The 27,103-nt window shown below is 47.7% G+C and overlaps 1 protein-coding gene across 6 annotated transcripts in view; it reads left to right on the forward strand.

The window, feature by feature from the left end:
- Nup214 (nucleoporin 214) overlaps positions 1-9,942 on the forward strand; it is a 110,258-nt gene extending 100,316 nt beyond the window's left edge. For 4 of the 6 annotated variants that reach the window (XM_045149901.1, XM_045149912.1, XM_045149934.1 and 1 more), the window contains exons 33-35: positions 7,377-7,516; positions 9,242-9,266; positions 9,712-9,942. In XM_045149901.1, coding sequence (XP_045005836.1) covers positions 7,377-7,516; positions 9,242-9,266; positions 9,712-9,941 — 395 coding nt within the window. In that variant the 3' untranslated portion in view covers position 9,942. Of the gene's footprint in view, positions 1-3,811; positions 3,984-7,376; positions 7,517-9,241; positions 9,267-9,711 lie in introns of all 6 variants that reach the window. The other 2 variants (XM_045149919.1, XM_045149926.1) reach the window with 1 other exon arrangement.
- Positions 9,943-27,103: the final 17,161 nt, after the last annotated feature.

The following is a 27,103-nucleotide window of genomic DNA, read 5'->3' on the forward strand; positions in this document are numbered from 1 at the left end:
GGTCTCACGCTAGCCCAGGCTGTCCTGGAATTCACTATGCAGTCTCAGTCTGGCCTCCTTGAACTCAGTGATCTTCCTACCTCTGCCTCCTGAGTGCTGAGATTAAAGGTGTTCACCACCACACCCAGTTTCTTTTTTAAAAAACAGGCGTGGTTTTGTTCATTCATCATACAGTGGGGGCCAAGCCTGCACTGGTACCTGGGGCCGCATGGCTGTGTGAACATCTCCCCAAGAAGTAAACAAATCCATGTCCTAGTGGGACGTTTATCACCACAGAAATTTTGCAATTCTTGGCCTGCTTTATACATTATCTTTCTGCAGAATAAAATTGCTATTTTCTTGAAATAAGGTCTCCCATATTTCAGGCTTACTAAAAGTATATAGCCAAGGATGACCTCAAACTGCTGATCCTCTTGCCTCTACCTCCCCAGTATTGGGCTTACAGGCTTGTACCACCAGGCCCAGCAGTAATGACTGCTTTCTTCTACCCTGGTTAGGGAAATGGGGACAGTAGAGAAGTGAGACAGGGTGGTCTGCAACACCCAGGACAAGGGTTCTCTTGAGAGTGGTGGGGAAGTCCTGGGCTTTGAAGTCATATGCATGCCCATCCTGGTCCCAACAGTCACTGAACTGTGTAGATCCTTGGGTAAGTTATTCCAGCAATCTGAGCCTCAGTTTCTCCACCTTGTCAAAGAGACTCAGAATATGCTGAATATGGTTCTAAGGGCCTAAACTTGTTGCTTGTTGCACGTTGAACGCACAGCGGGTACAGCCTACCATGGGTCCAGGTCCACGTGACCAGAAAGGTGCGGGGGGGGCGGGGGGGGGGGCCGGGAAATACTAACTTATACCCCAAGATGTAGCGTCACACCCAGACTGTCCGAGTCAGAGGCCCAGGAGTCCTGCCTGCATGCCCCAGGCCTGATCCAAGTCCCCAAATCACATCACCTCTCTTACTACCCATTACCTTCATTGTTACCATGAGCCTGTCCCTTTTTCTTTTTTCAGGATTTTGTTTTTATTTATTAGAGATAGGGGGGAGAGAATGGGCACACCAGGGCTTCTAGCCACTGCAAATGAACTCCAGATACTTGTGCCACCATCAGCATCTGGTTTACGTGGGACCTAGAGAATCAAACATGGGTCCTTAGGCTTCACAGGCATATGCCTTAACCACTAAGCCATCTCTCCAGCCCCTCCCCCCCTTTTCAATGATAGAATGAATTGCTTGCCAGGGCCTCCAGCCACTGTAATCAAGCTCCAGATGCATGTGCCACCTTGTGCACTTGTGTCACCTTATGCATCTGGCTTATGTGGGATTTGGAGAGTTGAACATATGTCCTTAGGCTTCGCAGGCAAGCGCCTTAACTGCTAAGCCATCTCTCCAGCCCTGTTTTTGCTTTTTGCTGCCCAGTTTTCTTGTCTGAGGTGCTGCATTCTAGAATCATGTCCCAGTTGGTTTAAGAGTCTGGCTCTTTCGTTTCTTCAGTCTTAGATAAAATGCATCCTCCCTCCCACCTATCTGATTTTTCTATTTGTGTGGTGCATACACAGAGTGAGGACACTTAGCAGGGAGGATTACCTGTCAACTATTTAGGGCTTGATGTAGCTACCAGAAACATCAGTGGGAGGACAGAGAAAGATGGCTGGCTGCCCTGCATTCAGGAGTGCCTTCTCCCCTGTGGAAATTACCAGAGATCTCAGAGAGCTTCTGCTTTTGGGGGAGGAGGGCTGGGGTATGGTTCAGTAGCAGAAAGTGGGTTCTATGCTTAGCACCGAGTCAAACAAGTTAGCTCTCCTGCCAGGTATCAGGATTATCCCCTCTTGTTTTAAGAGAGGTTTTATGCCAATGATTTGGACTTTGAAAATATCACGTCCTTCATCCCTTCAGCAAAGTGCATCAGAAATAATACTGCTGGAGGTCACCAAAAAAAGGACAAAAGATTTGGCCTAGGTCTATACCCCTGCTCTATCACCAAAAGCAGTAGACACTGTAACAGAGAGGGAGAAAAGGGGGCACAAGAGGAGAGATGAGGGATTCCATCCTCAGCTCTGAGCCTCAGTGTCCTCCTTGGAGGAGGGGTTCCATGCTTCTTACAGCCACCATCCGTGTGGATTTATAGCACGTTTCCTGTTTATAGCTCACACAGTTCACCTACAAAAATTGAACTTGTCCTCCTATTTAGAGAGAGCTGCTTGCCTCTAAAACTAAATCCAAAGCACCTGTCTAGTTCTGTCATCTGACTAGGCCTCAGGTTTGTTTTGAGGTGTCTCTATTTCCTTTTCCCTTCCCTTTTCTTCTCTTCTTCCCTTCTCATCTCCTCCCTGTCTAGGTTATTGTCTACAGCATTGTGACTTCTCATTTTTCACTCACCTCCTATCAAGAAGTCTAAACAATATTGAATATAAGGGCACTAGATAAAAACCCTGTGTGTCTAGGAAGAAAGTGTAACTAGATCTCTGATCAGTTTTAAATAATTCAACTGCAAGGGGTTTTTAGCACTTTTTTTTTTCCAGTCTGTTATATTTGTAATCTACCAGTCTCTAGATCATGGCTTGGAATTTCACTGAATGTTTTAGAACACAGACTATTAACCCAAACATGAGCTTTAGTGAAAAGTATCTTCTCACTTGTATAACCACTAGTAAGGGTAATAGACATATAACTGAAGCATGAAATAACAGCCAGAAAGTTCACCTGACAGTTTTCATACCCAGACTCAGGTGGCAGAGACAGTGGTGTGATTACAGCTACAGTAAGAAGGCCAGATTCCTTGCTCTGACAATAAACGTGCTTTTTCAGACAGAGACGAGGCCATAGGCCCTGCCCAGCCTCTGCGCACATTGTTATGTGTCTTTCCTAGACCTGAGAAGGAGTCAGACAGCATCTTGGGAGGTTTGGGGACCCCTCCGATGCAGGAGAGTAACTCAGGGGAGGACATTCTTTCTCCTACCCGATGAATATTGCCACCAGTCATAGGAAGCTGCCTTACCTGACCCTCTTCCATGGTCTCCTGCATGCACAGTCCCCAGCCAGACTGCACCCACAGAGCAGTAGCTGCCATAGCCATCTTCACAGCTGACTGATCACTTGATTTCCACGGAAGCCTTCCTCAAAGAAGCAGTGCTGTGTGCTTTTTACTGAGGATTAGTTCTAGGCGCAGAAAAAGAGAGACAGGGACACTAGTGAGCAAGCCATCCAGCTGTAAATAAATAAAAGGCACCTGGCCAGGTGCCAGCAGGCACATCTCTGCCTCTGCTGTGACCCAGTTCACAGTTCTGCCCAGAGGGGCCTTCGAACCTCCAGTTTTATAAGTTGGATTTCCACAAAGCTAAGAGCCTGGCCTGTGTGGTGATAAGTACTAAGATCCTGTCATCCTGGACTGCTAGATTGAGAGATGAGCTTTTGAGAATGGAGTTTCAGTGAGAAGTCTCAAATAGCACAGGGGACCTGAGGTGGACCCATGGGCTCTGGGTGGTGGTCTACCCTTGCAGACTTCATATGAGAAGTTTCAGCTACCTCTGGGAGGGTCATGGAGCTCTAAGATAGACACAGAATCTGGGAGAGCGCTGAGTGGACCCCATATCCCTCTACTCCTAACGGGAGGAGGACAGTTTGGTCTGGATGGTGTTTTGGTTTTTTTGGTCATATTTTAATAAAAGATAATATACTTTATAGTTTGTGTTTGCATTTCTAACATTCTGTTTCTCCTCTTTCCTTCCTCTTGATTTAATTCTGACTGTTCAATGTCTTCTCTTGCTATCTCTTCCATTCTCCCCATTTTTGTTTGTTTGCCTCTGTTTTGCTCAGGTGGCTTTGGTGCTGCTCCAGTGTTTGGCAGCCCTCCTACTTTTGGGGGATCCCCTGGGTTTGGAGGGGTGCCAGCATTCGGTTCAGCCCCAGCCTTTACAAGCCCTCTGGGCTCGACGGGAGGCAAAGTGTTCGGAGAGGGTACTGCCGCTGCCAACGCAGGAGGATTCGGGTAAGCCCCTAGGTGGGCCCTGGGGAAACCACAAACACATGCCAGCCCAAAGTACGGCGTGGAGGGGTGCATTTTTACATGTTCCAAACTGCAGATAGTGGGCTAAAAGACCCTTGCTGCAAACTGAGCTCTTTTACCATGTGGTGCTGCTGATGTGTAGAATGCTGGTCATCAGAAGCCCTGTTCAAGAGGAATAAACGCAGCCCTGCCTTGGCTATAGCCAAGCATGTGCCTTGTGTGGTGTCTATGTTAGGAGCTCTTCAGAATACTTCTCATCAGATTTTTCCTTAGAATTGTCCTGTGAGAAACCTGTCCTCTGCTCTGTCCCTGAGCCATAGCTTGGGTCTTGGGTCTCACAGTCCAAGGCCAGGTCATACTGGGCACCAGCGAGTGGATTTCACCTGGGAGAGCCACTGACCAGCTAGCTTTCATAGCTGTTCTCCTGTCCAGTACACATCCTCACCAGACAGGGCTTCTAAAGACCTCAGAACTATATTCTGGCTGTGCCAGAATTCAAAGGAGAAAACACCATACTTCGGAGTCCCTTGTCTGAAGATGTTGATGGCTGAAAGGGGCATAGACATGCATTTCACCCGTGGTACTGGGCTCAGAGCAGAGGGCTGAAAGTTTTGAGAAAAGGAGATGATTTTGTTTGACGGTTATAGAGCTACTGGGAAGAACCTTGGCAAGATGGTGGCAACATCTTTATCTTGAAAGCAAAACTAAGGCATTTGTATTCAAACTTCCTTTCCACAGAGACCCTAGATCAAGGAGAGTAAGCAAGTGGATGGGGCCTTTATTGTAGAAACTAGTGGGTCTTTGACATTTCTTCTAAGGAAACGTCAAGAATTAAAACTAAGGCCAGGTGTGGTGGCGCACACCTTTAATCCCAGCACTTGGGAGGCAAAAGTAGGAGGATCACCATGAGTTTGAGCACCCTGAGACTACAGAGTGAATTCCATGTCAGCCTGGGTTAGAGAAAGACCCTACCTTGAAAAACCAAAAAAGTAAGATAAATAAAATATGTAATTAAAGCTAAGGACAGGTTTGGTGGTGCATGCCTTTAATCCCAGTGCTTAGGAAGCTGAGGTAGGAGGATCACCATGAGTTCAGAGCTAGCCTAGGACTAGAGTGAGTTCCAGGTCAGCCTGAGCTAGGTGAGACCCTACCTCAAAGCACAAAAGCAAAATATAAAAAAAAGTCTCCTAAGGACTAAAGGTATAGCTCAGTGGTAAAGCATTTGTCCAAGCACTGGAATCCATCCACAGCACTGGAGGGAGCTGGGAAGCTAGCTGTTTCTAGCCATGATGGCACATGCCTACAATCCTAGCACTTAGGCTGAGAGAAGATGATTTTGAGTTTGAGGCCATCCTGGGCTACACAGTGAGATCCTATCTCAGAGTCAGAGAGAGAGAGATCCTGTTTTGCTGAGTGGCTGACAAGAGACAGAAACCCTTCATTTCACTAATAGAAGCTGAGCATAGCTGAGATGCCTTTTTTGTAGGCATTTATCCAGGTACTGTCTTTCCTCCCAAGAAACCCAAGCTCATTTGCCTGGTCTCCTCCAGGAGGCCCTGGATGATCCCTCAGAAAATGATTTCCAGAGCTGGGCATGGTGGAGGATACCTTTAATCCTGGCACTTGGGGAGCCTGAGGATTGCTATGAATTCAAGGCCAACCTGGAGTGAGACCCTGCTTCAAAAAAAAAAAATAACAAAAAAGGGCTGGAGAGATGGTTTAGTGGTTCAGGTGATGCTTGCAAAGCTTAAAGGACACAGGTTCAATTCTCCAGAGCCCATGTAAGCTAGATACACATGTGGCACATGCATCTGGAGTTTGTTTCCAGTGGCTAGAGGCCCTAGTGTGCCCATTCTTACTCCTTCTCTCCCTTTCTCCCTCCCTCCCTCTCTTTGTTTCAAATAAATATAAGTCTTTTTAAAAAATAACAACAAGGCTGGAAAGATGATTTTGCAGTTAAAGCATAAGGACACAGGTTTGATTCCCCAGTACTCTGGTGAGGCAGGTGCACAATGTGGCACATGTATCTGGAATTTGTTTGCAGTGACTAGAGGCCCCAGCATACTCATTCTCTGTTCTACACACACACACACACACACACACACACACACACACACACACAATAAATTATAAATAAGTAAAACATTTAAGAAAAACAAAAGAATAAGAAAAATAGGAAATGATTTTCAGTAGTCTCCAACCTCAGTCCCACCCCCATTTGGTGGTCCACATCTGGAGGAGAAATCTCTGAGAGGTTGCCTGAAGTATTGTCTCCAGATGAGATAATAGGGGAGAGGAACTGATAGCCCCTGACTATATTGTTTCATGTATTTATTGATTTTTGTGAAATAAACACAGAATTCTGGGTGAAATAATTTGGACCCTCCCCCAAAATGTAAAAAGAATGACTGTGTTTATATGCAGAAAGTCCTTTCCCTCTTCAGTAAAAGTGAGTAGAATCACCAGACTCCATGGCACTGGCTTGTGGCCATAGCCCTTGAGAAGATGAGGCAGGAGGAGCTCTGAGCCTAGGATTTTGAGGCCAGTCTCAGGAAGACCTACCTCTTTTAAAAAAATTATTTTATTTTTATATATTTACTTGAGATACACACACACAGAAATAGGCAGGTAGAAAGAGATACAGAAATAGACAGGTAGAGAAAGAGAATGGTCGCGCCAGGGCCTCCAGCCACTGCAAACTCCAGATGCATGCACCCCTTTGTGCATCTGGTTTATGTGGGTCCTGGGGAGTTGAACCTGGGTCCTTTGGCTTTGCAGGCAAGTGCCTTAACCATTAAGCCATTTCTCCAGCCCCCCCTCCAAAAAAGTTTTTTTTTTAAATATTTTCAAGGTAGGGGCTTACTCTAGCTCAGGCTGACCTGGAATTCACTATGTATCCTCACGATGACCTCAAACTCACAGCGATTCTCCTGCCTCTGCTTCCCTAGTGCTGGGATTTAAAGGTGTGCATCACTATGCCCGGCTCAAAAAAATTTTGTTTGAAGTGAAAAAAATCAGAGTCGGGATCGAGGGAGGAGTCGGGATGGAAGATGTCAATAAATGAGGAATCTAAGCTGCGGGGCTGACAGGGAAGGATTGTTAGGATAGGAAGAACAAGTATAGTACTTAGTTTCCAAGTGATCAGACTGACTAAAACCATCAGGCCCGGCCAGGTTGTATTCCTTTTGCATTCTCATTATCCTCCTTCCCAAAGATGGGAGGAAGGCTTTCTATGGGCTGTGTAGCCTATTCTTTCTGAGTGACTGTTGTCTTAGACTGTCCTGTTACTTCAAGTTGTGTGTGTCAGTGTGTCTGAGACTGATGACAGTGGACCAAGACCACACCTAACATGCTGCATTTCTCACTGGAACCCAGGTTTGGGAGCAGCAGCAACACCACATCCTTTGGTACCCTCGCCAGTCAAAACGCCCCTACTTTTGGATCTCTCTCTCAACAGACTTCAGGTTTTGGGGCCCAGAGCAGCGGATTCTCTGGGTTTGGATCAGGCGCAGGAGGTAGGCGGCCATGTTCTCTTCCCTCATGAGCACCAGGGTCCTACTGCCTTTCCTCAGCTAAGTGCCTTCTTCCCCAAAGTGAGTGCTCCTGTCTGTTAGGAGTTTAAAAGCTGAAAGGGGTTGAAAAATAAAATGTTCTTTTTGGATTATAATTGGACTATAGCAACATTGTGTCATTTGTGACCAAATTTAAGAATTACTGATTTCATTTTCCTCAAGATTTGAGAACCCCAGATAATAACAGTCTTCCTAGACTTGTGTTTCAAAAGCCAAAACAGTAGACTCAAAAACCAGGCTGTGGGGCGGTTTAGGCACTTGCCTGCAAAGCCTAACAACCCCAGTTCAGTTCCTCAGGACCCATGTAAGGGCAGGTGCACAAAGTGGCGCATGTGTCTGGAGTTCATTTGCAGTGGCAGGAGGCCCTGACATGCCCATTCTCTCAGTCTCTGTCTTGCAAATAAATAAATATTTTTAAACCAGGGTGTAGAAGCCTCGCCTGTTGTCTGTGCAGCTCTCTGTGTCTTCAGATGGCAAAGTATACATTCTGCTTTGTCCTTGCAACATGCTGAAGAGAAGAGGAACACATGAAACACAGCAAAATGACTTTATAAACAAAGAGACAGGAACCCCATAGGAGCCAAGTGACCCCCAGAACTGTATATAGCAACAGTCAAGCCTAAAACTCATTCAGCGTCTGGCTTCTCTGGCCTCCAAAAAGGAGAGAAGCACGTGGATGTTAATAAAACTTCCTGATGAGATGGTGCAGGGCAGCTGGGCCAGAGACCCTCTGCCTATAGCCAAGGTGGGAAAGGCAGGCAGAACCCTAAAATGCCGACAGGGTAACTTAAAAAATGAAGGAGTGGGCTGGAGAGATGGCTCAGCAGTTAAGGCGTTTGTCACCAAAGCCTAATAACCTGGGTTTGATTGCCCAGTACCTACATAAAGCCAGATGCACAGTGGCACATGCATCTGGAGTTCATATGCAGCTGCTGAAGGCCTTGACATGCCCATTCTCATATTCATTCTCTTTGTCTCCCCTTGCAAATATTTTTTTAAAGGGAAGGAGGGGCTAGCGAGATGGCTTAGCAGTTAAGGTGCATGCCTACGAAGCCTAAGGACCCAGGTTCAATTCTCCAGGTCCCACATAAGCCAGATGCACATAGTGGCACATGCTTGCAATGGCTAAAGGCCCTGGTGTGCCCATTCTCTCTCTCTCTTTCTCTCTAATAAATAGATTTTTAAATAAATAAAATTTTACAAATAGCATTGCCATGGGATATTGTTTACAATCATGGAAGTTGTTAATAAAAAATAATAATAATATAATTTTTAAATAAAAATTAAAAAGGGGAGGAGGACTGTGGAAATGGCTCAGAGGTTAAAAAGCACTTGCTTGCAAAAGCCTGCTGACCCAGGTTCAAGTCCCCAGTACCCAAAGCGGCACTTTTGTCTGGAGTTTGTTTGCAGTGTTAAGAGGTCTTGGCATGACATACTTTCTCCCCACTTCTAATAAATAAAGGAACAAACTTTTTTCAAAGGGGAAAGAATTCCCAGCTCTTCTTGACAGTGCCCCTGGCTCAGGAGGATGAGCTCACAGTGATCTTTCACCACCATGTACACACTGGGGTCAAGGAGGGTTTTCAGCAAGAACCAGGAGGAACCTAGCTGGGAGGTCACTGTTTGCCCGGGCCTGTGTTTAACATCTCTTTTTTCCTCTGTTTTCAGCATTCAGCTTTGGATCATCTAACTCGTAAGTAGTTGTCTCCTGTGTTGTCTGACCTTACTTTTAAAGCATTAAATAAGGTTGTAAGGGTGTGGGAAACTATACTTAATTCTTAAACAATACTAATTCTTACTTTATTTGTACCCTTTGCTTCTATTTTCTACTTTAAAAGCTAAGAGGAAGTACAAGGTTAAACAGCAGGCATTGGGTTGGGACTTGCTAGTATGTAGGGGTCAGGTAGAAGTGCCAGGCTCACTGATGAGGCAGAAGTAGCCTTCCAGATGGCAGAGCTCAGAGATACCTTCCTCATTTCTCTGGTAGTGTCTCCAGGCCTGAGAGCTGACCCTCACTCAGTGCATCTGTGTGTCATAGTGTACAAGGACAGACTCCGTAAGTGTGGGCAGGTGCTCCAGCACCGAAGCCCTTTGCGGCCAGAGCAAGAGCTGACACTCTCTACTGCGTTTCCTCACAGGTCTGTCCAGGGCTTTGGTGGCTGGAGAAGCTGAGAAGGTGTCAGCATCACCCACTGTGTGCATCCCTTCACATCCCCAGGGGACACGGGAACAGGCTATCAGATGGACTTTCTCACAGAAACGCACTAGAAACAACAGAGACCAAAACTCGGAGATGCCTGCCCACTTGTTTGTTTTACATTTTGTGGTGGGTTTCCCCTTACTATTAAACTGTTTGGGCTGTTTCTAAACAGAATGTATGTGGGTTTATTCACGTCACTGCCAAGCAGAGAGAAGCCAGGGCAGTGAACTCTGTCCTGGTCTTGCTTCCACAAGTATCCCCCCACACATGGAAGAGGTGGGATGCCGTCAGGCACCTTTAGGAGGCTGCACCATGGTATTTCTGCCATGGGTCCTTCTGCTGTTGGTCAGGCTCCTGTGAGGACCACCCTGTGATTGGGTGGAGGCTTAGACACTCCCTCCCACAGCATCCGGCCTTCAGAAGCAGTAGTAGCACCTTCAGGTATTGTCACAGCCAGCTGTGAGCTAGGCATGGCAAGCAGACCATAGGACAGTAGCTGAGCTGCCCATCTTATTCTGCTCTTTGAACGGCCTCACCACCTCATCTCTGGCTCCTTGGTGCTGAGTGACTGCCTTCATGTGTGTGACGATGACTTGATTGATAAACACACCTAGCCCACAGTCTGGGACCTGCCAGTTTCAAAGGTGCTGTCAGTGCCACCAGCAGAACAATAGTGGACTTGACAGCAGTCTTTGCCCGGCAGCACAAAGCACATAACCCCATGTTAGCAGCCTGCTCTTTGCTTTGTGATGCGCTATCGCCTGGGCCTTGGCGTGTCCTGCTTCTTAGGCTATGAAGTTCCAGACCATTGCTACCAAGGCCTGCCTCTCTTCAAAGGTAGGTGTAATATTTTATTTTTCAAGGTAGTATTTTGCTCTACTCCAGGATGGCCTGGAATTCATTATGTAGTCTCAGGGTGGCCTTGAACTCATGACGATCCTCCCACCTCTGCCTCCCAAGTGCTGGGATGCCACATGTGGTGGTGCACACCTGTAATCCCAGCACTCGGAAGGCAGAGGTAGGTTGATCACCGAGAGAGTTCAAGGCCAGCCTGAGACTACATAGTGAATTCCAGGTCAGTCTGAGCTAGAATGAGACCCTGCCTTGAAAAACCAAAAAAAAAAAAAAAAAGGTTTGACACACAATATTTATTTGTCATGATACAGCCAGTATGACTCCATGACTCTGTTAGCTTGCTTTGGGACAGTGGACCATACTGATGTCTCCCCTACAGCACAGTCTGCTCAGGTATCCTCTTCCTGTCTGAGTGCTGGCCTTGCAGTCATGTGCCTCCATCGTCGCATCTGGCTCAGCTGGATGATACTGGGGCTGATCATTCAATTGGTGTCCTACAAGGAGTCTTGATTCCCCTGTAGGATTCAACAAGCCATTCCTGAACCAGTCATAGGCAGAACCAAGACTAGAATTAGATCCACAGTGTCTGTGAGAACTGTCACCATGCTGTTTGTAGTTTGTGACAGGAAAGGAAGGACTTGTCTGCACCCTCTCCTAATCAGGGTGTGTCCTAAGAAGGGCTAGGGTCTTCAGATCCTTAGGTCCTTTTGGGTCCTATGGGAAAAGCCATCACCCTGCAGGAGGGTCTCAGCCCTGAAGCAGGCCTCCTTGACTCTTGAGACAAGGGACTGTAGTTTTAATAGGAAAGCTCACATCAGAGGGCCATGTAACTGAGTGATAAGAGTTCAATTCTGCCCTTGGCATGTCATCCTGTCGACCCACACCCACCCAAGCCAGTCTTCTTTCCCCACAGGCTCCTTTATAAATAGCAGCTGGTTCAGTCTAAACCCTTGACCTCAAATGCTCTGCATTAATTCTCCATTGAGGTGGCATGTGACATCTCTCCATAAAGCCATATCAGCTGTGCTTGGCCAGATAATGTCCACCACTCACTGTCATGCAGTGGCACCAGAGGAATGTGCTTCTGTCACCTGAACCCCTCCAAGCTCCTTTTTTGGGGTGGGTCACAGTGGTGGGTTGCAGGGTCATCTCAGCCCAGCATCCTGTGTCCCCAAAGGCTAGGATATCGGCTGGGAATACATAATGGTTCCTCCTCTGCCCTAGGAGGAAGCTAGTGGGGCTTTAGACTTCCAAATAGGGGCATCTCAAGAGATCATGCCACAGTGTGGGGGTCACACCCCAGCGATGGGCCACAGCTGTCCAGGAGGCCCAGCAGCTTGTTACACAGGGTGGCAGCAGGCCGTCGGCTGAGCTAACTGTGAATATGAAGACAGGCTTCAGGAGTTAGGTCGTGCTTTGTTTGGCTTTTCCAGATGTCAGACTTGATGCTGGTGTTCCCCCCCCCTTTACATATATATATATATATATATATATATATATATATTTATCTATCTATTTAAGTTAAGAGAGAGAATGGGTGCACCAGGGCCTCCAGCCACTGTAAATGAACTCCAGATGCAAGCGCTACCTTGCACATCTGGCTTACATGTATCCTGGGGAATCAAACCTGGGTCCTTTGGCTTTGCAGGCAAGTGCCTTAACTGCTAAGCTATCCCTCCAGGCCGATGTTGGTTCTTTTGATGGTATGTGGCTGTACAGCAGAAAAGGCCTCCAGTTTGTTTCTCCAGGAGAGACCTGGCACATAAACCTCATAGGTCCTTCTTGGAACAAAAGTTCAAGTCTCCCTGCACATGTGTCCATGTTGAGTTGGTGGCCCTCTGGGACCTGCCTAGCCCTGTGCATCCTAGTGCTTGCCCTCAGCATTTCTTACTGTTTCTGGCAGCCTCCAGAGAAGTTTCTAGATCAGGTCCCCAGCGTTACAGAAAGGGCGTGGACTGGGCAGGCTGACCCAGCCCTGAGCCTCACCAGCTCTGACCAGAACTTGTCCTCTTAGTGCCTGAAGAGTAAGAGGCACACTAGGATCCCACTGAGCAGGTGGTGGTGGACCTCTGTGTAGGGTGTCTGCAAAAAGCCAGTGCCCGGTGGTGTAACTGTACTGCACGGCATCTTTCCTAACCTCAGGTTCAGCAGTCCCACGCAGATTACCACTTAATCCTCATCTGCTTTAGGGAAGGATGGGGCCTTTGCCTCCGGGCCAACAGGTCCTCAAGCTGAGCACCATAGTGCCTGGCAGAGGGACATCCCCAGGTGTAGTGCAGCCTGTGCTCACAGATCTGCTCCAGCAGAGCCACATGGCCTCGGAGTCCCAGGGGATGCCAGAGAGAGTGTGGTCCCCAAGACACATTGTGAGAAACCCTTCAGTGGCAATAACTGTGAATACCCTCTCCCCAGGGAGAGTCTGAATGCAGCTCTCTTGGTCATAGTTACTATACAGTGATTCTAAGACAAAGGCTATTTCTGGAATTGTTGATAAGACAAATGTTCAGAAACAAAAAAAAAGAAAGAAAGAAATGTATGCCAGCACAAGCCGGCCAGGTCACCACCTTGCTTTGTGCCATCTATGAAGCGCTGTGTCTAAGAGGAGAAAGGGGAAAGAAAGAAAGCTTTCTTGACCCCCTTCCTGCCACATAGAGCCCACTGCCACCTGTTCTCAGGCCTGTCACTCAGTCACGTATTACAGTAGCAGGAGGAGGACTCCTGGGGTCCTCTGAGTCATCTTTCATCAGTTCATCAACTTGTTGGTCCTCATTTTTTTTACTTTCTAGCAGCACATCTAACCAATCTTTTAAGCACTTGCTTTTTAGCAAATAAAACTTGCCCAGATTCAGGACTCTTTACCCTGTCCATCTATTCTTCCTCTGAGGCTCCAGGCTCATGGCGCACCCTACAGAAGCAGGGGTCTGTGTCCCTCTACCGCACCCCTGTGCTCTCCTCACCAAGCCATCTCATCAGGAAAAATGTTCTGCCAGGGCTGGAGAGATGGCTTAGTGGTTAAGGCACTTGCCTGCAAAGCCTAAGGACCCAAGTTCAACTCCCAAGGACTCATGTAAGCCAGATACACAAGGTGGCACATGCATCTGGACTTTGTTTGCAGTGGCTGGAGGCACTGGTATGCCCATTCTCTCTCTCTCTCTGTTTGCCTCTTTCTCTCAATCTCTCAAATAAATTTTTAAAATGTTCTGCCAAAGCAAAAAAGGCTCCTGACCTGATGGTTTGGGGAACAGAATGAACAGAATACTGTTCTACAAGTCTTTTCAGTAAAGGACTGAGATTTTATTCCCCAATAATTTTACCAGAATCTTTCTGCTTAAAATTAGGGTCCTGGGCAGGGCATGGTGGTGCACCTCTAAGCCCAGCACTCGGGAGGCAGAGGTAGGAGGATCGCTGTGACTTTGAGGCCACACTGAGACTGCATAGTGAATTCCAGGTCAGCTTGGCCTAGAGTGAGACCCTACCTGGGGGGGAGGGGATTAGGGTCCTAGAACCCATTCTGGGAGGTGGGCACTAGAGTGAAGGCAGCATGGCAGGTTTCCTGCAGACTGTCTCTAACCCAACATTCCTACTTTATTTGATTAACACAGAAGAATTCATTGGTGCTCACCTTAGGCCAGGTAGCATCTGCCCAAAACATTCTGCCAACACAGTCACAGGTCACCTGCAATCGGATCCTAGAACCTGCCCTGGCCCCCTGTGGAAATGAACCCACCTTGGACCTCGGTCACCGCAAACACTCCGACAGCACTCACTCGTCCCTAAACCGCAATCCAGGAAGGATATTTGGGCAGAGGCCGAGCCTGTTAAGCTCCATGTTGACCTGAACCCACACAGGCAGGACTTGCTAAGAGCACTTTGCATAATGGTGATAAGCCCCCAGTGGAGGCAGCTGGCTCGGAGCGCTCAGCTGTTTGGCCCACCCTTCCTTTACCATCTCCGGGTCCACAGGAGGTCAGACCACAGACCCAGCGAGGCAGCAGTTGCTGCTTTGTTCATTCCCTCTGTGCTCATAAATAGAAGCTGTCCATACCACAGCCCTGGCCGGAGATGCTCAGCATTGTTTTCATGTCTGCATTGCCATTTGTGTTGTGGGGGCGGAAGGGGGAACTGGAAGATGGAGGCTGACTTCATCTCTCTCAGGCATGCTCCTGCCTCTCCCACCCCACCTTGCTGGCCTGATCGGTGTCAGCTTCTGAGGACACAGGCAGCTTTGTTTGCATCCTGACACTTTGTTAGCTTTTCATCCAAAAAGCTAGAAGGGACCATGGATGGCCATGTCCCTCCAAAGGTCCTGTGGTCCAGTCCTCTCCTTCCTCTGTTCATCCTGTCGTCTCGTTCCCTTGTTGCCTCAAGTCCCTTCTGCAATGTCTCTGCTCCTCAAGTGACCCAATCCGTTCCCCCCAGGGCCACTCCATCCTCAGGCTCACTGTGCTCCCTGCTCCCTTCTTACTCCCCTCTGAAGGAGCTCTTGGCTCCCCTAAAAGCCAAGTGGGCCACCTTGTCCACTGTTGTCCTGGGGCCCAGCTGTGAGGCACATGGTGCCATTTTGATGTTTTATGTCCTTGGTTACTTTGATCCACTCTAATCTGTCCTTGATCCTCTAATTGATTCCCACCACTCCACCCTGCTCAGTTCTGTGGGTACAATCATATTGGCCTTAGCTGTTCACAGCCCCTGGAAGGTCCTTGACAAAGCAAGAAGCCAGGACTGGTCCAAAATCTAGACCCCAAGAGGGACAGGCCTTGTGCTAAAAGATGCCTTCTTTATTTTCCCTCAGCCTGGGAGGGTGAGGATATCATTGTGCCCCCTGCAGGAGAGAAGAGGGGGTGCTTGCTCAATCCCCACCAGAGCCTCTCTGCTTGCCAGTCTTAACACCCCCCCAGTTCCAGTTGGTCTTGGCCTGTGGGGAGGAGGAGCAAGAAGGGCTGGCCATGCACAATGTGTGTGTGTGTGTGTGTGTATCTTTTTATTTATTTGACAGAATGGGTGTGCCAGGGCCTACGGCCCCTGCAAATGAACTCCTGAAGATTGCATCCCCTTGTGCATCTGGCTAACGTGGATCCTGGGGAATTGAACCTGGGTCCTTTGGCTTTGCAGGCAAGTGCCTTAACCGCTAAGCCATCTCTCCAGCCCTGGCCATGCACTTTTGAGTCTGGTTGCTGCTGGCAGGAGGGGCTGCCAGAGCTGATGCAGCATTGTTATCACCAGCACTTCCAAAAGCATTGAGAAGTCTAGAAAGAGATTGGGCACACCAGGCCCTTAAGCCATTGCAAACAAACTCCAGATGCATGTGCTACCTTGTGCATCTGGCTTACATGGGTCCTGGAGAATCGAACCTAGGTACTTTGGCTTTGCAGGCAAATGCCTTAACCACTAAGCCATTTCTCTAGCTTTCATTCTCATTGTCTTGGGGAAAACAGGTTTCCCTGGCTATAAATATGTAGCAAAGTTCTCCAAGAATACAGTCCACAGTCCTTTCCTCTCTCAGGCCTAAGGCTGCCAGCCTGGCTGTCAGGAGCCAGGCACCACCACTGCCCAGAGAGCAACAGCTGAACTTAAGAACTGCAGGGAGCCTCAGGTCCCCTCCCATTAGGGTTTGGGTCCTTCCCAATCTGCCCACTGCTGGCTCTGGTCTTCAGGGTCCTCTTGTGCATCATGTTATGCCACTCTAGAAACAGAAAGAAACACCCTGAGACTTCAAACCAAGTGGTGTCACTGTGCTGTGTGGTTCTGGTGTGTGATGCACACGGGAAGGGGTTGGGGTCTGGACCATCATCCATCCACACACTCAGGCCTTTGGATGGGTAGTAAACAGAGTTAGAGCTGGCCTACGGGAGCCAGAGGCAAGGCTGGATGAGACAGCTCACTCAGTAAGGTGCTCACCTTGCAAGCTTGAGGACCTGTGTTATCCCCAGAACCTTTGTCTAAAACAAAGCCAGGTGTGGTGGCACTGCTTCTAGTCCCCACAATAGGCACTTGGAGACAGGTTCCCTGGCCAGCCAGTCTAAGCTAATTAGATGAATTCCAGGATGGCCAGTGAAGCAATGACAAAAAAAAAAAAAAAAAAAAAAAAAGGTGGATGGTGTCTCAGGAGTCCTCTGGCCTCAATCCATCAAGTGACTCAAGCCAGCAAGCAGAAGGCCTGGGCCCACATGGCCCACTTGTATGACTTTGGGCAAGCCATTTAAGTACTCTGAGCCCCAGTGAACATAATTGCAAGAACGGAGGTAGCGGCAGGAGAATCCCCCAGAAAGTTGGGGGCCAGCTAGCATGGTAAACATCGAGAGAGCTCCTAGCTCAAACGTGGTGGAAGGTGAGGACCAGCACCCAAAGCTGTCCTCTGGCCTTCACGCGCACGCACCATGATGCTCACACATGCACCAAAGGAGCTGTACAGTAGAGTGTGTGTATCACTGACATTACTAACATTGGCATTCGCGTGTGTTGACAGCCAGGGAGCAGAATGCAACGCGTGTGCACGGATGATGCCTGCAGTCATTAAAGCTGGCTACCGTAGAAGAGCGAGTGAGGGGATCTGAGTCGCTGGCCCCGGAAGCTGTAGACCGCAGAGCCCCGAGGTAGTCTTCCCAAGCAGTACAAGTTACTGAACCCTGCCTCTGTAGTTTCTGCATGCTGTCATCTGGGGCAGTACATCCTTAATGACTGAGGGGGGAAAACACCCGCAGCCTGGGGGAGGGGCTCAGGGTTGGCTCCACCTTTGATCCCAGCCCTCGGGAGGCAGAGGTAGGAGGATCGCCATGGGTAAATACTTCCACATGTTCAGCCCTGACAGAAGAGCCACCTCATGGGGACCTTACTGAGGTGGTGGCTCCCACAGTCACTCTCTAAGGCCTGAGGAAGAACAGAAACACATGTTCCTTTTTGGTCCTCTACAGGTAAACAGGAAGTTGGTCTGTGCTGTAAAGACCAGCCTAGCCTAGAAGAAGCTTCTCTGCTTCAAAGATCCGTCACCAGCTGCCTTTTCTTCTTTATTTCTTCTTCTTTTTTTTTTTTTGAGGTAGGGTCTCGCTCTAGCCCAGGTTAAATGACATCCCCTCCCTCAGCAACCATTAACTGCTAATATCTGCCAACTACTCAGGGAGGGCAGGGTCCTCTTGAGTTCCTCCCTCATCCATGGTGGAATGATGACTGGCCATATCTAGTGCAGGTGACCACGGCTGCTGTTAGTTCATGAGTGTAACAGTCATGTCATGTCAGACGACAGAGTTCCACAGCACTCCTCCCCTGGCTCTTACATTCTTTCTACTCCTTCCACAATGTTTTCAGGACCTGGGAGGGCGTGAGGAGATAATTCTATTAGAGCTGAACATTTTTTTGTTTGTTTTGGTTTTTCAAGGTAGGGTCTCACTGAAGCCCAGGCTGACCTGGAATACACTATGTGGTCTCAGTCTGGCTCAGACTCACAGCGATCCTTCTACTGAGTGCTGGGATTAAAGGCATGTGCCGTCATGCCCAGCACTAGCTGCCTCTGGCATCCCTATAGTGCACTTACTTCAGGTTGCCCTGGTGGACAGTACCCACGAAGTGAGGTGTCACCTGTCAGCAGTCCATGTGGAAGCAAACACAGCCTGCAATGAGATGGCCAATAGAAGGAAAACAAAATTCTGCCCTTTTAATTTTTATTTACTTGAAAGTAAAAGAGTATGGGCATATTAGGTTCTCCTGCTGCTACAAATGAACTCCAGAAAGATGTGCCACTTTATGCACCTGGCTTTATGTGCATAGCACGGAACCGAACTCTTGCTGCCAGCAAATACTGCTGAATGATCTCTCCAACCTGATCTACCTGTTAAGAAGTGTCTAAACTGGGCATGGTGGCACACACCTTTAACCCTAGCACTCAGGATGCAGGAGGATCGCTGTGAGTTCGAGGCCACCCTGAGACTACATAGTGAGTCCCAGGTCAGCCTGGGCTAGAGTGAGACCCTACCTTTGAAAAAACAAAGTGTCCATTCTGCTTTGTGCCAAAGATGAGCTCTGTTGGGATGGTGTCTCTCTACTGCCTCCTGAAAATGAAGTAACAACGTCCCTGAGACCTCTGCAATAAGTTTCCTCCTGGTGGTTCATTGGGCTTACAAAAGGTATATAGTGCCCCAGCAATGGGACTGGGGAAGCTGGAAAGAGAAAGGGCCCAGCTGTACCCAGTGGGTCATCTAATGCCAATCATGGCAGGGCACCACCTTGTTCTAGGGGAGACTCATTTTAATCTAAAAGTCAGCTTAATTCCCAATTAGAGTCTTAATCAAAAATGTTTGTTTTGCCAGAAGTGGTGGCTAATGCCTTTAATCCCAGCACTCAGTTGTTTTTATTTTTTTTTTTGGTTGTTGTTGTTGTTGTTGTTTTGGTTTTTTGAGGTAGGGTCTCACTCTGGTCCAGGCTGACCTGGAATTAACTCTGTCATCTCAGGGTGGCCTTGAACTCACGACAATCCTACCTCTGCCTCCCGAGTACTGGGATTAAAGGTGTGCACCACCACGCCCGGCTTTAATCCCAGCACTCAGTATGCAGGAGGATAGCCGTGAGTTCGAGGCCACCCTAAGACTCCATAGTGAATTCCAGGTCAGCCTGGGTTAGAGTGAGACACTACCTAAAAAAAAAAAAAAAAGATGTTTGTTTTATCTTACTGCTACACTTCCGTCAAGGGAAAAAAAAAATACAGAGAACAGAACATTGAAGTACTGTTGGTTTGGCTGCCTAAGAACAGGAAACCGGATGTTGGGGATGGGTGCAATGGTAAACTGTCACTATTGTGAGTGTATGAATGCTGAAAATAATGGGCCCTGGGCTCTTTTCTTTTGGAGAGGGCAGAGAGCTAGAAACTAGAACAAAAGGGCGCTGGAGAGATGGCTCAGTCAGAAAAGTGCTTGCTGTGCAAGTGTTGAGAACCTGAGTTCAGATCCTCGGCACCCATGTAAATTGCCTGGTGGGCGTAGCAGGCCACCTACAGTCCCTGCGTTCAAGTCTGGTCTAGATGATAGGGACCCTGAAGCAAGCTGGCTAGGTAGACCAGCCAGAGCAGCATGCTTTGGTTTTGAGAGGTCCTACCTAAATAAATGAAGTGGAGAGTGATTGAGGAACAGCTGATGTCCACTTCTGGCCTCTATGAATACACAAACACCAAGAAGCAAAGACCAGAATTTGGTCTGCTTATCTTCAGAGTAGTTTGGTCTGGTTTGCAGTACTGGGGCTGAGACTCAGGGCCTCACAGATGCTAGATGAGTTGTTCCACTGAACTACATCACAGCAGCTGACAGTGCTTTGAAGCTGCCACTGCATCTCAGCGGTTGGTGTCAGAGCCACTTCCCTATAGACGAAGCTTGAGGGCAGCATGCTCCAAACTAGTCTCCAGACCTGAAGACTGGGGTCCTGCTGCTGCACGCAGCTCCCCATGTGTCCTTCACATGCAGGACCCTGGCCTGTTCAGCCAGAAGAAAGGACGACTCAGAATCCCTACGGAGACCTCAGGCTGTTGCGCAACCCCTCACGTTCCGGGGCTCATAGTGAAGGATGGGATGGGATGCTTGCTGTCTGGGAGGCTCTGGCACTGCAGTGAGCAAGCGTCAGCCTTGCCTTGAGCTGCTCATGGTTTCCAGCTGCCACTGGGGAACTTATTAACAGACTGCAGAAAGGAGACGGTGGTTTTCTTGAGTGCATCACTGTGTGCGTGTGTGGTGTGCATGCGTATGTGTGAGTGTGGAGGCCACAGGTTAACGGTGGGTGTCTTCCTCAGTAGCTCTCCGCTTTATTTTACCGAGGCAGGGTCTCTCACTTGAACCCAGAGCTCACCACTTCAGCTTGCCCCAGGGAGCCCCTCTTAGCCTCTCAAGGGCTGGGATTACAGGGCAGGGTGGGGGACACAATTCCCACCTGTCCTTTACATGAGTGTCAGGGATCCAAACTCCAGTCCTCATGCTTGCATGGCAAGCACTTTATTTTATTTTTGGTTTTTCAAGTTAGGGTCTTGCTGTAACCCAGGCTGACCTGGAATTCACTGTGTAGTTCCAGGCTGGTCTCAAACTCACAGTGATTTTCACTGGGTTCAGCAGCAGAGTACTGGACGGGAAGGAACTGCACGAACTCAGGATGTCTTCAGAGGACCCTCAAGTGTGCCACTAGGTGCTGATGAGCATGTGCACATGAGGAAATCTTGCATCTGAAGGGAAAACAAACAGATTGGAGGCAAAGTTTTTAGCTGTATAGTACAAGAATACTGCTTCTTCCAACTAAAGCAGCAAACCTAATAACTCGCTTGGCAGGGATATAGGTCTCAGAAAGGTGTTATCTCAGTAGTGTGGGGTATTGTTACTCCTGCATGTGTGCCACCATTCTCACCTAACAAAGCTTAAAGCAAGATGGGGGGGGGGGGGAGTCCAAATACTTCCAAATAAGATCCCAAAACTGAGCAGGGCACGCCTTCAATCCCAGCACTTGGGAGGCAGAGGTAGGCAGATCACTGAGAGTTTGAGGCCACCCAGAAGCTACATAGTGAATTCCAGGTCAGCCTGAGCTAGAATGAGACCCTACCTTGAAAAAACAGACAAATTAAAAAAAAAAAAAAAAAAAGATCCCCAAACTAAAGTCAAGAAACTTGTGGTGGGAAGGGGCTGAGGAGACTCAGTAGTTAAAACATGCTTGTTTACAAAGCCTGATGGCCTGAGTTTAATTCCACATAACGCAAGATGCACAAAGTGTCATATGCATCTGTAGTTTACTTCTAACAGCAAGAGGCCTTGGTGCACCCATTCTTTCTGTCTCTGTCTGTCTCCTTGCAAAAAAATAAATATATATTTTAAAAGTATCAAAAGGGGGCTGGAGAGATGGCTTAGCAGTTAAGCACTTGCCTGTGAAGCCTAAGGACCCCGGCTCAAGGCTCAATTCCCCAGGACCCACGTTAGCCAGATGCACAAGGGGGCGCATGCGTCTGGAGTTCGATTGCAGTGGCTGGAAGCCCTGGTGCACCCATTCTCTCTCTCTCTCTCTCTGCCTCTTTCTCTCTGTCTGTCTGTCGCTCTCAAATAAAACAAAAAAAAATTTAAGTATCAAAAGGGTTGGAGAGATGGCTTAGCAGTTAAGTCACTTACCTGTGAAGCCTAAGGACCCATGTTCAACTCTCCAGGTCCCACGTAAGCCAGACACAAGGTGACACAAATGCACAAGGTTGCATATGCACACTAGGTGGCGTGTGTGTCTGGAATTCGATTACTGCGGCTGGAAATCTTGGTTTGCCAATTTTCTGTAGTCACTCACTCTCGAAAAAGAAAAAAACAAGTCTCAAAAGCCAGGTGTGGTAGCACACACTAATCCCAGCACTTGGGAGGCAAAAGTAGAAAGATCACCATGAGTTCAAGGCCACCCTGAGATTACATACATAGTGAATTCCAGGTCAGCCTGGACTAGAGCAAGACCCTATCTCAAAAAAGCACTCACACACACACACACACACACACACACACACACACACACACACACAATCAGGAAAACCAGGTTCGAGAACTTATGGGATGAGACTGAGGAAAAGAGGAAAGTGTGCAGCTCTCTCACCTGGGACTCATAAAGGGGAGGACGCTTAACACTGTGATGCTGACAGCCCCACCTACCTGTCTTCTGATCATCTGGTGTGTGAATCAAAGGACCACCAGGCAGAGAACTCCTGACTGTCTCAGCCTTCAGCTTCAGCTGTTGGAGTTGCCTATTCAAATTGTCCTCCATCCATCCATGCCTGTGTTTGTCTGGGTTAACTGTCTGTCTGCCCATTCATTCATTCATCCTGCCCTTCATTCCTACTGCCTCCCCTGTCTCACACCTCGCTTCTGCAGCTGGACTTGAGCCCGCTGAGCATCTCCTTCAGCGGGGTTTGTTATCTTGTTCCCACAGAGGCTCTTCTTGCCTTCCTACTCAGCCTCCTGCTTCTGCGTCTCAGGCCTCCTTGAAACTCCCTGCAGCTTCTCCAACCCTGTGTGGCCACTCTGTAATCTAGATGATAGACCACAGATAGATGCTAGATATGCACACTGTATGACATAAGAGTTAATATTAGGATTACAATAAAAGAAACTTTGCCAGCAGTGGATGCTGCAAGCCTTAAGGCAGGCCAAATGTGCCAACTGGTGCAATAGTGGCATGTCTGTTATGGGGGAAACAAACCACACTCTAATTGGACTGGAAGCCCGCTCCATGGGAAGGATTATATGCCTGGTACTCAAAACCTAGTCAAAAACCTATGGCTGGGAGATCATGAGCCCTAGGTAAGTAACACCTGCTATTGTGTGGCTAAATGTATATGTTATGCTCATGAGACTGCCCTGTAAGCACTTTTTATTTATTTATTTATTTATTAAATTTTTTTATTTATTTATTTGAGTGCGACAGACACAGAGAGAAAGACAGATAGAGGGAGAGAGGGAGAATGGGCGCGCCAGGGCTTCCAGCCTCTGCAAACGAACTCCAGACGTGTGCGCCCCCCTGTGCATCTGGCTAACGTGGGACCTGGGGAACCGAGCCTCGAACCGGGGTCCTTAGGCTTCACAGGCAAGCGCTTAACCGCTAAGCCATCTCTCCAGCCCGAGTAAGCACTTTTTAAATGTTTATACCCGTATATTTCTGGGTGTGGTGGCATAGGCCTTTAATTCCAGCACTTAGGAGGCAGAGGTAGAGGACTGCCATGAGTTTGAGGCCACCCTGAGACTATATAGTGAATTCCAGGTCAGCCTGAGGTAGAGTGAGACCCTACCTTGAAAAACTAAAACAAAAAAAAGTTTATACCCTATGTCAATGCTACTCTCACTTGTTAGAGAAGCTTCTCTTTTCAAATGGTGGTGACTACTGGGGTGACTCCAGACTCACCATAAGCCATGCATGGTGGACCATGCTTTTAATCCCAGCACTTGGGAGGCTGAGGTAGGAGGATTGCTATGAGTTCAAAGCCAGCACAAGACTATATTTTGAATTCCAGGTGAGCCTGGGCTAAAGTGAGACCCTACCTTAAAAAAAAAAAAGTCACCATAGTTCTGAAAAGTGGCAGTGGAGAACTGAGACATCTCTATTATACCCTTCAAGTCTCAGGGTCCATTGGGGAACACATAGCGGAACGCACGTGTCAAAGGAAGGGTAGAACTGCTTACAATGCAATCTTCCAGACATAACATGACCTTAATTTTCCTGAACTCACAGTGCCTGAATCTACCTACACAGACCTTCATAATAGGAGAAAAAGATGGTGACATCAAAATAGAAAAGAGGCCAGGCATGGTGGCACATGCCTTTAATCTCAGCACTGGGGAGGCAGAGGTAGGAGGATTGCCCCGTGAGTTCAAGGCCACCCTGAGACTACATAGTGAATTCCAGGTTAGCCTTCGCTAGAGTGAAACCCTACCTCGAAAACTCAAAAAAAAAAAAAAAATAGAAAAAAGGCTAATTTGAAAGAAGAGGAGATTCAACAGAGGGTGGATTTGAAAGGGGAGCTTGGGGGTCAGATAGGAATTATCATGGTTTATTCTCTATACTTACGGAAGCTGTCAATAAAAATTCACTGCCAGGTGTAGTAGCGCACGTCTTTAATCCCAGCACTCGGGAGGCAGAGGTCAGAGGATTGCCATGAGTTTCGAGGCCATCCTGAGACTACAGAGTGAATTCCAGGTCAGCCTAGACTAGAGTGAAACCCTACCTCAAAAAAACAACAACAAAAAATTTAAAAACCTGTTTGTGTCAGCCAGCTATTAACAAAAATCAGGATTTCTTGGCAAATTGTCAATGAAACCAATATAACTCATGAATGTATTGGGTTTTTTGTTTTGTTTTTAAATATTTTTATTTATTTGCAAACAAAGAGAGAGAGGGAAAAAGAATGAGTGAGCCAGGACCTCCTGCTACTGCAAACCAACTCCCAAGTGCATGCACCACTCTGCATCTGGCTTTAAGTGAGTACTGGGGAATCAAACCCTGGCCATCATGCTTTGCAAACAAGTAACTTTAACCATTGAGCAATCTCTCTAAAAACACCTGACTAAGAGCAGCTTGTGGGGGAAAAAGGCTTATTTTGGCTTACAGACTCAAGGGGAAGCTCCATGCTGGTAAGGGGGAATGATGGCATGAGCAGAGGGTGCACATCACCTCTTGACAACAGCAGCAGGAGAGTGTGCCAAACACTGGCAAGAGGAAACTGGCTGTAACACCCATAAGCCTGTCCCCAGTAACATACTGCCTCCAGGAGGTTTTAATTCCCAAATCTCCATCAGCTGGGGACCTAGCGTTCAGAACACATAAGTTCTGAATATGGAGGACACCTGAATAAAACCACCACATTCTGCTCCTGGCCCCCATAAACAACCTTCCATGATGTAAAATGTAATGCATTCAGCCCAATTTTAAAAAGTCCCCATGGTTTTTATCAATCCCAGTGATGTTCAAACATCCCCATAATCCAAGTTCTTTTAACTGAGCAGTAATACCAACAAATCTCCCCCCAAAGCCCATAATGGCACAGAATACACATTCATACTGCAAAACATGGCATTGGAAGTAGCAAAGAAATTTTCAACCAATACAAGATTTAGACAGGACAAACATCAAACTCTGTAGCTCCAAGTCCAACAACTCTAGTCAATTACAAGTCTCCAAGTCCAATAATTCTAACCAGTAACAAGTCCAGAGTTCCAATTCTGCCCCTCCAGCTATGCTACTCACAGTCCTGGAAAACTTGATCAGTATTGGGCTCAGTGCAGCTCTCCTTGGCAATCATCCCATAATTCTGGCATCTCCATTGGCCCTCCACTTCAACTCACGGCTCCATGAGAGTCAACTCAGGGAATTCAATGCACCTTTGCAACTGAGCCATCTCTCCAGACCTTCTTCCACCTTCTTCGAGACTGGGTTTCTTGCCACTGTGGAGGGGTGCCAGACTAGCTGGTCTGGGAGCTTTGCATTCTCTGCATGTAGCTTTACACAGGTGCTGGGGAGCAGCAAACTTGGATTGGCAGGCTTTGCAAGCCAGCCTCTTTGACCGCTAAGCCATCTCCCCAGCCCATTTTTGTCCTTTTGAGATGTCACCTCTTAAATCCCAGGCCAGCCTGGAACTCCCTGTTTAATCAAATACTTGAATTTCTGACTCTCCAGCCACTACCTCCCTGCTGCAGAAATTATAGGCGTGTGCCACCATGCCTGGTTTTTGTGATAGGAATTGAACCCAAAGCTTTGTGCATGCCAGGCAGTATTTTTGTTTGTTTGTTTGTTTGTTTGTTTGTTTGTTTGTTTGTTTGTTTGAAGTAGGGTCTTGCTTTAGCCCAAGCTGATCTGGAATTCACTATGTAGTCTCTGTCTGGCCTTGAACTCACAATAATCCTTTTACCTCTGCCTCCCGAGTGCTGGGATTAAAGACATGAGCCACCACGCCCGGCTCAGAAAGAAAGAAATTTTAAACTGTATGGGCCTTTCATCCCAGCACTAGAGAGGCAGAAGTAGGAGGATCATGAGTTCAGGCCAGCATGGAATTACAAAGTGAGTTCCAGACCAGCCTGGGCTACAGTGAGACCCTACCTCAAAAATAGATAAATAATTTTTTTTATTTGTGAGAGAGTGAATGAGAGGAAGGAAGAGAGAACATGGACATACCAGGGCCTCTTGCCATTATAAATGAATTCCAGATGCATATTCCCCTTTGTGCATCTGCCTTATCTTATTTATTTATTTATTTTGGTTTTTTTGAGGTAGGGTGGCCTTGAACTCACGGTGATCCTCCTATCTCTGTCTCCCAAGTGCTAGGCTTAAAGGCATGTGCCCAGCTTATTTTTATTTATTTTGTTGGTTGGTTTTTTGAGGTAAGGTGTCACTCAAGCCCAGGTTGACCTGGAATTTACTGTGTAGTCTCAGGGAAGCTTCAAATTCACGGTGATCCTCCTACCTTTGCCTCCCGAGTGCTGGGATTAAAGGCGTGTGCCACCATGCCTGACTTCAGATCCTGTATTCTAGATGGACAACGTATCTGCACAGTCACTTCACCAGAGAAGATAAACACTCAGCAGACACCTGAAAGGTCCCTAAGACCCCTTAGGAGAGTGCAAATTGAAACCATGCTAGAATATAAGCACACAAATAGAGAATTAGTTGGAAAGAAGGGATTCAATGGAAGGTGGTTAGGGGGAGGAAAAGGGAGGGTGGTGAGAGGGGATTATGATCATGGTATATTGTCTATATTTATGGAAGTTGCCAATAGAGAGTGAAAAAATAAAAATTAAACATTAAATTTTTTTGAGGCAAGGTCTTGATCTACAACTCACTCTGTAGCCCCAGGCTGGCCTCAAATTCACAGCGATCCTCCTATCTCAGGCTCCTGAGTGCTGGGATTAAAGGTGTGCACCACCACACCCAGGTAAACATTAACTTTTAAAGAAAAGTAGGGGCTGGGCAGCTCGACTCCAGCTTTCCGACTTTCGGCCTTTCCCAGC

Source organism: Jaculus jaculus, chromosome 1 (genome assembly GCF_020740685.1).
Source record: "Jaculus jaculus isolate mJacJac1 chromosome 1, mJacJac1.mat.Y.cur, whole genome shotgun sequence".
Classification (NCBI taxonomy): Eukaryota; Metazoa; Chordata; class Mammalia; order Rodentia; family Dipodidae; genus Jaculus; species Jaculus jaculus.